Genomic DNA, 11,189 nt, shown 5'->3' on the forward strand with positions numbered 1-11,189 from the left:
GGGGGGCTTTAGGGGTCTATAGGGGTCGATGGGGGGGTTTGGGGTCAATGGGGGGGTTGGGGGTCAATGGGGGGTTGGGGGTCTATGGGGGTCAAGGGGGGGTTGGGGGCCTTGGGGGTCAATGGGGGGGGGTTTGGGGGGCTTTGGGGTCCAGGGGAGGGCTTTGGGGGTCTATGGGGGGGCTCTTAGGGTCAAGGGGGGCTTTGGGGTCAAGGGGTGGGGTTGGGGGGGCTTTGGGATACGGGGGGCTGTTAGGGGTCAAGGGGGGGCTTTAGGGGTCTATAGGGGTCGATGGGGGGCTTTGGGGTCAATGGGGGGGTTTGGGGTCTATGGAGGTCAAAGGGGAGGCTTTGGGGGTCTTTGGGGGTCAATGGGGGGCCTTGGGGGTCCCTTAGGGGTCTGGGGGGGGGGGGGGCGGGCTTTGGGGGTCTTTGGGGGGGGTCTTTTGGGGCTGGGGGTCCTCGGGAAGTCTCTTGGGGGGGGGGGTTTCGGGGAGGGGTCTTTGGGGTTGGGGGCCTTTGGGGGGGGTCGGGGGTCCCTTAGGGGGCCTGGGGGGGGGGGTCTGGGGGTTTGGGGGTCTTCTTTAAGGGGTCTTGGGGGGGGTCACCGCGGGGTCCCGGGTGCTGACGCCCCCCAGCCGTGTGGTGCCCGGCGCCGCTGGAGTTCGACCACGGCTGGTTCTGGCCGCGGGGGGCGCCACCGGCCCGGCTCCCGCCTGGAGTTCGGCTGCTTCGAGGGCTTCGTCCTGCGGGGACCCCGAAACCGCACCTGCGGCCCGGGGGCGCTGGGGGGCTCCATGCCCGTCTGCGACGATGGAGGTGAGCTTGGGGGGGGGGCCCGAAACCCCCAAAACGGCCCCAAAACGGCCCCAAAACGGCCCCAAAAACCCCAAAACGGCACCAAAACGGCCCCAAAACGGCCCCCAAAACCCCAAAACGGCCCCAAAATGGCCCCCAAAAACCCCAAAATGGCCCCCAAAACCCCAAAATGGCCCCAAAATGGCCCCCAAAACCCCAAAATGGCCCCAAAACGGCCCCCAAAAACCCCAAACGGCCCCAAAATGGCCCCAAAAACCCCCAAACGGCCCCAAAACGGCCCCAAAATCCCAAACGGCCCCAAAATGGCCCCCAAAACGGCCCCAAAACGGCCCCAAAAACCCCCAAACGGCCCCCAAACGGCCCCAAATGGCCCCAAAACGGCCCCAAAATGGCCCCCAAAACCCAAAACGGCCCCAAAACAGCCCCCAAAACCCCAAAATGGCCCCAAAATGGCCCCGAAAACCCCAAAACGGCCCCAAAACAGCCCCCAAACCCCAAAATGGCCCCAAAACGGCCCCAAAAACCCCAAACGGCCCCAAAATGGCCCCAAAATGGCCCCAAAATGGCTCCCCAAAACCCAAAACAGCCCCAAAATGGCTCCCAAAACCCCAAAACGGCCCCAAAACGGCCCCCAAAACGGCCCCAAAATGGCCCCCAAAACCCCAAACGGCCCCAAAACGGTCCCCCAAAACCGGACCCGAAATAGCCCCGACCAGCCCCAAAAGCCCCCGACCAGCCCCCAAATGGGCCCCAAAACCCAAACCAGCCCCAAAATAATCCCCGAAGTGGCCCCCAAAGCTCCCAAATGGCCCCAAGCCAGCCGTAAAAACCTGAAATGGCCCCAACCAACCCCCCCAAGAAACAAAATTGTCCAAAATGGCCCCAAACCAGCCCCAGAATGCCTAAAATGGCCCCAACTGACCCCAAAATGGCCCTAACGGCCCCCAAAACCCCAAATGGCCCCAACCAGCCCCAGAATGTTAAAAATGGCCCCACAACTGACCCCAAAATGGCCCCTAACGTCTAAAACCCCAAATGGCCCCAACCAGCCCAGAAATAGCCCCAAAATGGCCCCCAACCAGCCCCCAACCAGCTCCCAACCAGCCCCAACCAGCCCCCAAAACGCTCCCAAATGGCTCCCAAATGGCCCCAAATGCCCCCAAACGCCCCAAACATTAAAACGCCCCCAAACGGCCCCAAACGCCCAAACGGCTCCCAAATGGCCCCAAACGCCCCAAATGCTCCCCAAACGCTCAAATGGCTCCCAAACACCCCCAAAACGCCCCCAAATGGCCCCTAATGGCCCCAAACGCCCCCAAACGGCCCCAAATGGCTCTCTAAACGCTCTCAACGCCCCCAAACACCCCAAATATTCCCTAATGGCTCCCAAATGAAACGCTCCAAACACCCCCAAACGCCTAAACGCCCCCAAACGCCCCAAACGCCCCCAAACGCCCCAAACGCCCCAAATGGCCCCAAAACGCCCCCTAATGGCTCCCCAAACGCCCCCAAACGGCCAACGACCCCAAACGCCCCAAACGCCCCCAAACGCCCCCAAATGGCCCCAAATGCCTCAAACGCCCCAAAATGCTCCCAAACGCCCCCAAACGCCCCCAAACGCCCCCAAACGCCCCCAAACGCCCCCAAATGGCCCCAAAACGCCCCCTAATGACCCCCAAACGCCCCCAAACGCCCCCCAAATGGCCCAAAATGCCCCCAAACGCCCCAAAATGCCCCCAAACGCCCCCCAAACGCCCCCCGTCCCTAACGTTCCCCCCCGCCCCGCAGCGGGGGACTGCCCGGTGCCGGCGGTGCCGCCGGGGGCCACCAAGGAAGGCTCGGGGACGGCGGTGGAGGCGCGGGTGCGGTACCGGTGCCGCGCGGGGCTGGCGCTCATCGGCTCGGCCGAGCGCCGCTGCCTCGAGGGGGGCGTCTGGAGCGGCACCGAGCCGCGCTGTTGGGGTGAGGGGGCTTTGGGGGGTCCTACGGGGTCCCTGGGGGGGTTGGGGGATTTTGGGGGTCCCTGGGGGTCTTGGGAGGGTCCCTGGGGGCTTTGGGGGTCTCTGGGGGGTCTTGGGGGGCTTTGGGGGTCCCTGGGGGTCTTGGGATGGTCCCTGGGGGGCTTTGGGGGGGTCCCTGAGGGGTCTCTGGGGGTCTTGGGGGTCTTGGGGGTCCTTGGGGGGCTTCGAGGGGTCCTGGGGGGTCCCCGAGGGTCCTTGGGGGCTTTGGGGGTCCTGGGGCGGTCCCTGAGGGGTCTCTGGGGGGTCTTGGGGGGTTTTGGGGGGTCCCTGGGGGGCTTTGGGGGGTCCCTGAGGGGTCTCTGGGGGTCTGGGGGGTCTTGGGGGGTCCTTGGGGGGCTTTGGGGGTCCTGGGGCGGTCCTGAGGGGTCTCTGGGGGTCTTGGGGGTCTTGGGGGGGTCCTTGGGGGGCTTTGGGGTCCTGAGGGGTCCTAGGGGGTCCCTGAGGGGTCCTGGTGGGGTCTGGGGGTCCCTGGGGGTCTTGGGAGGGTCCCTGGGGGGCTTTTGGGGGTCACTGGGGGGCTTTGGGGGGATTCTGGGGGGGGGGGGGGGGGGAGGCTCCCTGCGGTGCCCACATGTTGGGGGGGGTTATGGGGGTGACGTGGTGCCCCCCCCCCGTGCCCCCCCCTGTGCCCCCCCCGAAGACCCCAGCTCCTTCGACACCCCCGAGGACGTGGCGGCCTCGTTCCTCGCCCTCCCTCACCGAGACCGTGGAGGCCTCCGAGGGCCAACGGCACCTGGGGGTACGGGGGTCCGGGGGGCTACGGGGGGCTATGGGGCTGGGGGGGGGGGCATGGGGCTGGGGGGGGAGCATGGGGGGCTATGGGGGGCTGCGGGGGGGCTACGGGGGGCTATGGGGGTACTGGGGTGCCGTGGGGCAGCCATGGGGCAGCTATGGGGCAGTTATGGGGCAGCCATGGGGCAGTTATGGGGCAGTTATGGGGCAGCCGTGGGGCAGCCATGGGGCAGCCATGGGGCAGTTATGGGGCAGTTATGGGGCAGCTATGGGGCAGCTATGGGGCGGTTATGGGGCAGCTATGGGGCAGCTATGGGGCAGTTATGGGGCAGTTATGGGGCAGTTATGGGGCAGCCATGGGGCAGTTATGGGGCAGCCATGGGGCAGCCATGGGGCAGCCATGGGGCAGCTATGGGGCAGTTATGGGGCAGCCATGGGGCAGCCATGGGGCAGTTATGGGGCAGTTATGGGGCAGCCATGGGGCAGCCATGGGGCAGTTATGGGGCAGTTATGGGGCAGCCGTGGGGCAGCTATGGGGCAGTTATGGGGCAGCCGTGGGGCAGCTATGGGGCAGCTATGGGGCAGCTATGGGGCAGTTATGGGGCAGTTATGGGGAAGCCGTGGGGCAGCCATGGGGCAGCCATGGGGCAGCCATGGGGCAGTTATGGGGCAGCCGTGGGGCAGCTATGGGGCAGCTATGGGGCAGCTATGGGGCAGTTATGGGGCAGTTATGGGGAAGCCGTGGGGCAGCCATGGGGCAGCCGTGGGGCAGCCATGGGGCAGCCGTGGGGCAGATATGGGGCAGCCGTGGGGCAGTTATGGGGCAGCCATGGGGCAGTTATGGGGCAGCTATGGGGCGGCCATGGGGCAGCCATGGGGCAGCTATGGGGCAGCTATGGGGCAGCCATGGGGCAGTTATGGGGCAGCCATGGGGCAGCCATGGGGCAGCCATGGGGCAGCTATGGGGAAGCCGTGGGGCAGCCATGGGGCAGCCATGGGGCAGCCGTGGGGCAGATATGGGGCAGCCATGGGGCAGCCATGGGGCAGCCATGGGGCCGCTATGGGGCCGCTATGGGGCAGTTATGGGGCAGCTATGGGGCAGCCATGGGGCAGCCATGGGGCAGCTATGGGGCAGCTATGGGGCAGCTATGGGGCAGTTATGGGGCAGCCATGGGGCAGCCATGGGGCAGCCATGGGGCAGCCATGGGGCAGTTATGGGGCAGCCATGGGGCAGCCATGGGGCAGTTATGGGGCAGTTATGGGGCAGCCGTGGGGCAGCTATGGGGCAGTTATGGGGCAGCCGTGGGGCAGCTATGGGGCAGCTATGGGGCAGTTATGGGGCAGTTATGGGGAAGCCGTGGGGCAGCCATGGGGCAGCCATGGGGCAGCCATGGGGCAGTTATGGGGCAGCCGTGGGGCAGCTATGGGGCAGCTATGGGGCAGCTATGGGGCAGTTATGGGGCAGTTATGGGGAAGCCGTGGGGCAGCCATGGGGCAGCCATGGGGCAGCCATGGGGCAGCCGTGGGGCAGATATGGGGCAGCCGTGGGGCAGTTATGGGGCAGCCATGGGGCAGTTATGGGGCAGCTATGGGGCGGCCATGGGGCAGCCATGGGGCAGCTATGGGGCAGCTATGGGGCAGCCATGGGGCAGTTATGGGGCAGCCATGGGGCAGCCATGGGGCAGCCATGGGGCAGCTATGGGGAAGCCGTGGGGCAGCCATGGGGCAGCCATGGGGCAGCCGTGGGGCAGATATGGGGCAGCCATGGGGCAGCCATGGGGCAGCCATGGGGCCGCTATGGGGCAGCTATGGGGCAGTTATGGGGCAGCTATGGGGCAGCCATGGGGCAGCCATGGGGCAGCTATGGGGCAGCTATGGGGCAGCTATGGGGCAGTTATGGGGCAGCCATGGGGCAGCCATGGGGCAGCCATGGGGCAGCCATGGGGCAGTTATGGGGCAGTTATGGGGCAGCCATGGGGCAGCTATGGGGCAGTTATGGGGCAGCTATGGGGCAGCCGTGGGGCAGTTATGGGGCAGTTATGGGGCAGCCATGGGGCAGCCATGGGGCAGTTATGGGGCAGTTATGGGGCAGCCGTGGGGCAGCCATGGGGCAGTTATGGGGCAGCCGTGGGGCAGCTATGGGGCAGCTATGGGGCAGCTATGGGGCAGTTATGGGGCAGTTATGGGGAAGCCGTGGGGCAGCCATGGGGCAGCCATGGGGCAGCCATGGGGCAGCCGTGGGGCAGATATGGGGCAGCCGTGGGGCAGTTATGGGGCAGCCATGGGGCAGTTATGGGGCAGCTATGGGGCGGCCATGGGGCAGCCATGGGGCAGCTATGGGGCAGCTATGGGGCAGCCATGGGGCAGTTATGGGGCAGCCATGGGGCAGCCATGGGGCAGCCATGGGGCAGCTATGGGGAAGCCGTGGGGCAGCCATGGGGCAGCCATGGGGCAGCCATGGGGCAGCCATGGGGCAGTTATGGGGCAGCCATGGGGCAGTTATGGGGCAGCCATGGGGCAGCCATGGGGCAGCTATGGGGCAGTTATGGGGCAGCCATGGGGCAGCCATGGGGCAGTTATGGGGCAGCCATGGGGCAGCCATGGGGCAGCCATGGGGCAGCTATGGGGCAGCCATGGGGCAGCTATGGGGCAGTTATGAGGCAGCCATGGGGCAGCCATGGGGCAGTTATGGGGCAGCCATGGGGCAGCTATGGGGCAGCCATGGGGCAGTTATGGGGGCAGCTATGGGGCAGTTATGGGGCAGTTATGGGGCAGCTATGGGGCAGTTATGGGGCAGTTATGGGGCAGCCATGGGGCAGTTATGGGGCAGTTATGGGGCAGCCATGGGGCAGCCATGGGGCAGCCATGGGGCAGCCATGGGGCAGTTATGGGGCAGTTATGGGGCAGTTATGGGGCAGCCGTGGGGCAGCCATGGGGCAGCCATGGGGCAGCCATGGGGCAGTTATGGGGCAGCTATGGGGCAGCCATGGGGCAGCTATGGGGCAGCTGTGGGGCCGCTATGGGGCAGCCGTGGGGCAGCTGTGGGTCCCGCAGGCGCGACGGAGAAGCGCAGCATCCGGCTGGCGCCCGGCGCGGCGCTGAACGTGTACCTGGTGCTGGACGCGTCGCACAGCATCCGGCCCCGGGACTTCCAGGACGCCCGCGAGGCCCTGCAGCAGCTGGTGGAGAAGGTGGGGGAAAAAACCAAAAACCCCGAATCCCCCTGAAATCCCCCCAAAAAACCTTCCCCCTAAATCCCCCAAATCCTCCCAATCCCCCCCCAAAAACTTCCCCTCCAAAGCCCTGAAATCCCCCAAATTCCCCCCAAAAAACCTTCCCATCCAAAGCCCCGAAATCCCACAAATCCCCCCAAAACCTTCTCCCCCAAATCTTCCCCCTAAATCCCCAAAGCCCCCCAAAGCCCCACTGAAATCCCCCAAATCCCCCAAAACCTTCCCCCCTAAATCCCCCAAATCTCCCCAATCCCCCCCCAAAAAACTTCCCCTCCAAATTCCCGAAATCCCCCAAATTCCCCCCAAAAAACCTTCCCATCCAAATGCCCCCCAAAAACCTTCTCCCCAAATCCCCAAAATCCCCTGAACCTCCCGAAATCCCCCAAAAACCTTCCCTCCTAAATCCCCCAAATCCTCCAAATCATCCCCAAAACCTTCTCCTCCAAATCCCCAAATCCCCCTGAACCTCCCCAAATCCCCCCCGTAAAAATCTCCCCCTAAATCCCCCAAATTCCCCCCCAAAAAAACCTTCCCCCTAAATCCCCCAAATCTCCCCAATCCCCCCCCCAAAAAAAACTTCCCCTCCAAATCCCCGAAATCCCCCAAATTCCCCCCAAAAAACCTTCCCCCTAAATCCCCCAAATCTCCCCAATCCCCCCCAAAAAACTTCCCCTCCAAAGCCCTGAAATCCCCCAAATTCCCCCCAAAAACCTTCCCCCCCCCAAACCCCCCCAAATCCCCCCGAACACCCCCGGTGCCCCCTAAGCGGGTTGGGACCCCCCCCCCCCCCACAATGCCCCCCCCCCCCGCCCCACAGATGCGCCAGCTATGGGGCCAACCCCCGCTATGGGATCGTCACCTTCGGGACCGACGCGCGCGTGGTGCTGAGCCCCATGGAGGAGCGGGCGGCCGACGGCGCCCAGGTGATCGAGCTGCTGGGGCAGCTCACCTTCAGAGGTGGGGGGCCGGGGGGGTTATGGGGTCCTGGGGGGGTCTGTGGGGTGGGTACGGGGTCCTGGGGGGCGGTTATGGGGGGTTATGGGGTCCTGGGGGGGCTGTGGGGTGGGTACGGGGTCCTGGGGGCGGTTATGGGGGGGTTATGGGGTCCTGGGGGGTCTGTGGGGTGGGTACGGGGTCCTGGGGGCGGTTATGGGGGGTTATGGGGTCCTGGGGGTCTGTGTGGGGTGGGTACGGGGTCCTGGGGGCGGTTATGGGGGGGTTATGGGGTCCTGGGGGGGGCTGTGGGGTGGGTACGGGGTCCTGGGGGCGGTTATGGGGGGGTTATGGGGTCCTGGGGGGGACTATGGGGTGGGTACGGGGTCCTGGGGGGCGGTTATGGGGGGGTTATGGGGTCCTGGGGGGGCTGTGGGGTGGGTACAGGGTCCTCGGGGGTGGTTATGGGGGGGTTATGGGGTCCTGGGGGGTGGTTATGGGGTGGTTATGGGGTCCTGGGGGGGCTGTGGGGTGGGTACGGGGTCCTGGGGGGTCTATGGGGTGGGTATGGGGTCCTGGGGGGGGCTATGGGGTGGGTACGGGGTCCTGGGGGGGCTGTGGGGTGGGTACGGGGTCCTGGGGGGCGGTTATGGGGTCCTGGGGGAGCTATGGGGTGGGTACGGGGTCCTGGGGGGTGGTTATGGGGGGGTTATGGGGTCCTGGGGGTGGTTATGGGGGGTCCTGGGGGGCGGTTATGGGGTGGGTACGGGGTCCTGGGGGGTCTATGGGGTGGGTATGGGGTCCTGGGGGGTGGTTATGGGGTGGTTATGGGGTCCTGGGGGGGGGGGCTGTGGGGTGGGTACGGGGTCCTGGGGGGCGGTTATGGGGTGGTTATGGGGTGGGTATGGGGTCTTGGGGGTGTCTATGGGGTGGTTATGGGGCGGTTATGGGGTCTTGGGGGGGCTATGGGGGTTATGGGGTCCTGGGGGGCAGTTATGGGGTTATGGGGTCCTGGGGGGGGCTGTGGGGTGGGTACGGGGTCCTGGGGGCGGTTATGGGGTCCTGGGGGGCAGTTATGGGGGGGTTATGGGGTCCTGGGGGGACTATGGGGTGGGTATGGGGGGGTTATGGGGTCCTGGGGGGGCTGTGGGGTGGGTACGGGGTCCTGGGGGCGGTTATGGGGTCCTGGGGGAGCTATGGGGTGGGTACGGGGTCCTGGGGGGTGGTTATGGGGGGTTATGGGGTCCTGGGGGTGGTTATGGGGGGTCCTGGGGGGCGGTTATGGGGTGGGTACGGGGTCCTGGGGGGTCTATGGGGTGGGTACGGGGTCCTGGGGGGCGGTTATGGGGGGGTTATGGGGTCCTGGGGGGGCTATGGGGTGGCTATGGGATCTGGGGGGGTGCTATGGGGCAGTTATGGGGGCTCTATGGGGCGCCGTGGGGCTCTATGGGGCTCTATGGGATGCTGTGGGGCAGCGTGGGGCGCTATGGGGCGCTATGGGGCTCTATGGGCGCTATGGGGCGCTGTGGGTCCCTATGGGGCTCCATGGGGACCTATGGGGCGCTGTGGGGCTCTATGGGTCCCTATGGGGCTCTATGGGGCTCTATGGGTCCCTATGGGGTGCTGTGGGGCACTGTGGGGGGCTATGGGGCGCTATGGGGCGCTATGGGGTACCATGGTTCCCTATGGGGCCCTATGGGGCACTATGGGGCTCTATGGGCGCTATGGGGCGCCGTGGGGCGCTATGGGTCCCTATGGGGTACTGTGGGGCCGTCTGGGTCCCTGTGGGTCCCTATGGGGCTTTATGGGGTACCATGGGGCGCTATGGGTCCCTGTGGGTCCCTATGGGTCCCTATGGGGTGCTATGGGGTGCTATGGGTCCCTGTGGGTCCCTATGGGGCGCCGTGGGGGCGCTATGGGTCCCTATGGGGCTTTATGGGGTACCATGGTTCCCTATGGGGCCCTATGGGTCCCTATGGCTCCCTATGGGTCCCTATGGGGCGCTATGGGGCGCTGTGGGGCTTTATGGGGTACCATGGGTTCCTATGGGTCCCTGTGGGTCCCTGTGGGTCCCTATGGGGCGCTATGGGGTGCTATGGGGTACCATGGGGCCCTATGGGGCGCTATGGGCCCTAGGGGTCCCTATGGGTCCCTATGAGGCTCTGTGGGGCTCTATGGGGCGCTGTGGGTCCCTATGGGGTGCTATGGGGCGCTATGGGGCCCTATGGGTCCCTATGGGTCCCTGTGGGTCCCTATGGGGCGCTATGGGGCTTTATGGGGTACCGTGGGGCGCTATGGGGCCCTGTGGGTCCCCTGTGGGTCCCTGTGGGTCCCTATGGGGCGCTATGGGTCCCTATGGGGCGCTATGGGGCGCTATGGGTCCCTATGGGGTGCTATGGGGCGCTGTGCCCGCAGCCCACGCGCAGCGGCCGGGCACCAACCCGCAGGCCGCGCTGCGGGCCGTCTACGAGCTGCTGGTGCAGCAGGAGCGCGGCGAGGAGCTGCGGGGGCTGCGGCCCCCCCGTCACCAACAGCACGCGCCACGTCCTCGTCATCACCACCGACGGTGCGGCCCCCAAACCCCCCCAGGGACCCCAAACCCCCCCCAGGGACCCCAACCCCATAGGGACCCCCAGAGACCCCTGGGACCCCCCCCATATACCCTGGGACCCCCAGGACCCCCATATACCCTGCGACCCCCAGGACCCCCCATATACCCTGGGCCCCCCCCCCCATATACCCTGGGACCCCCAGGACCCCCCCATATACCCAGGGACCCCCCCATATACACTGGGACCCCGGGACCCCCCCATATACCCTGGGACCCCCAGGACCCCCCCCCCCATATACCCTGGGACCCCCAGGACCCCCCCATATACCCTGGGACCCCCCCATATACCCAGGGACCCCCAGGACCCCCCCATATACCCTGGGACCCCCAGGACCCTCCCCATATACCCTGGGACCCCCCCATATACCCTGGGACCCCAGGACCCCCCCCATATACCCTGGGACCCCCAGGACCCCCCCCATATGCCCTGGGCCCCCCCATATGCCAGGGACCCCGGGACCCCCCCCCCCATACCCTGGGCCCCCCCCCCCATATACCCTTCGACCCCAGGACCCCCCCCATATACCCTGGGCCCCCCCCCCCCATATACCCTGGGACCCCCAGGACCCCCCCCCATATACCCTGGGCCCCCCCCCCATATACCCTGGGACCCCCAGGACCCCCCCCATATGCCCTGGGACCCCCCCATATGCCCTGGGACCCCCGGCCCCCCCCCCCATATGCCTGGGACCCCCGGGACCCCACCCCATATACCCTGGGACCCCCCCCCATATGCCCAGGGACCCCAGGACCCCCCCCCCATATACCCTGCGACCCCCAGGACCCCCCCCCCCATATGCCTGGGACCCCAGGACCCCCCCCCATATATCCTGGGACCCCG

At 66.5% G+C, this 11,189-nt stretch overlaps 1 protein-coding gene across 1 annotated transcript; it reads left to right on the top strand.

Moving 5' to 3' along the window:
- The first annotated feature begins 635 nt into the window (after positions 1–635).
- On the top strand, positions 636–6,766 carry LOC136788388 (complement factor B-like protease). The gene is made up of 4 exons (XM_066986894.1): positions 636–818; positions 2,607–2,780; positions 3,480–3,576; positions 6,625–6,766. The coding sequence occupies exons 1-4, from the start codon at positions 797–799 to the stop codon at positions 6,671–6,673; spliced, it is 342 nt and encodes a 113-aa protein (XP_066842995.1). The 5' UTR covers positions 636–796; the 3' UTR covers positions 6,674–6,766.
- The last annotated feature ends 4,423 nt before the right edge of the window (positions 6,767–11,189 follow it).

This window comes from Anser cygnoides, chromosome 35 (genome assembly GCF_040182565.1).
Source record: "Anser cygnoides isolate HZ-2024a breed goose chromosome 35, Taihu_goose_T2T_genome, whole genome shotgun sequence".
Classification (NCBI taxonomy): Eukaryota; Metazoa; Chordata; class Aves; order Anseriformes; family Anatidae; genus Anser; species Anser cygnoides.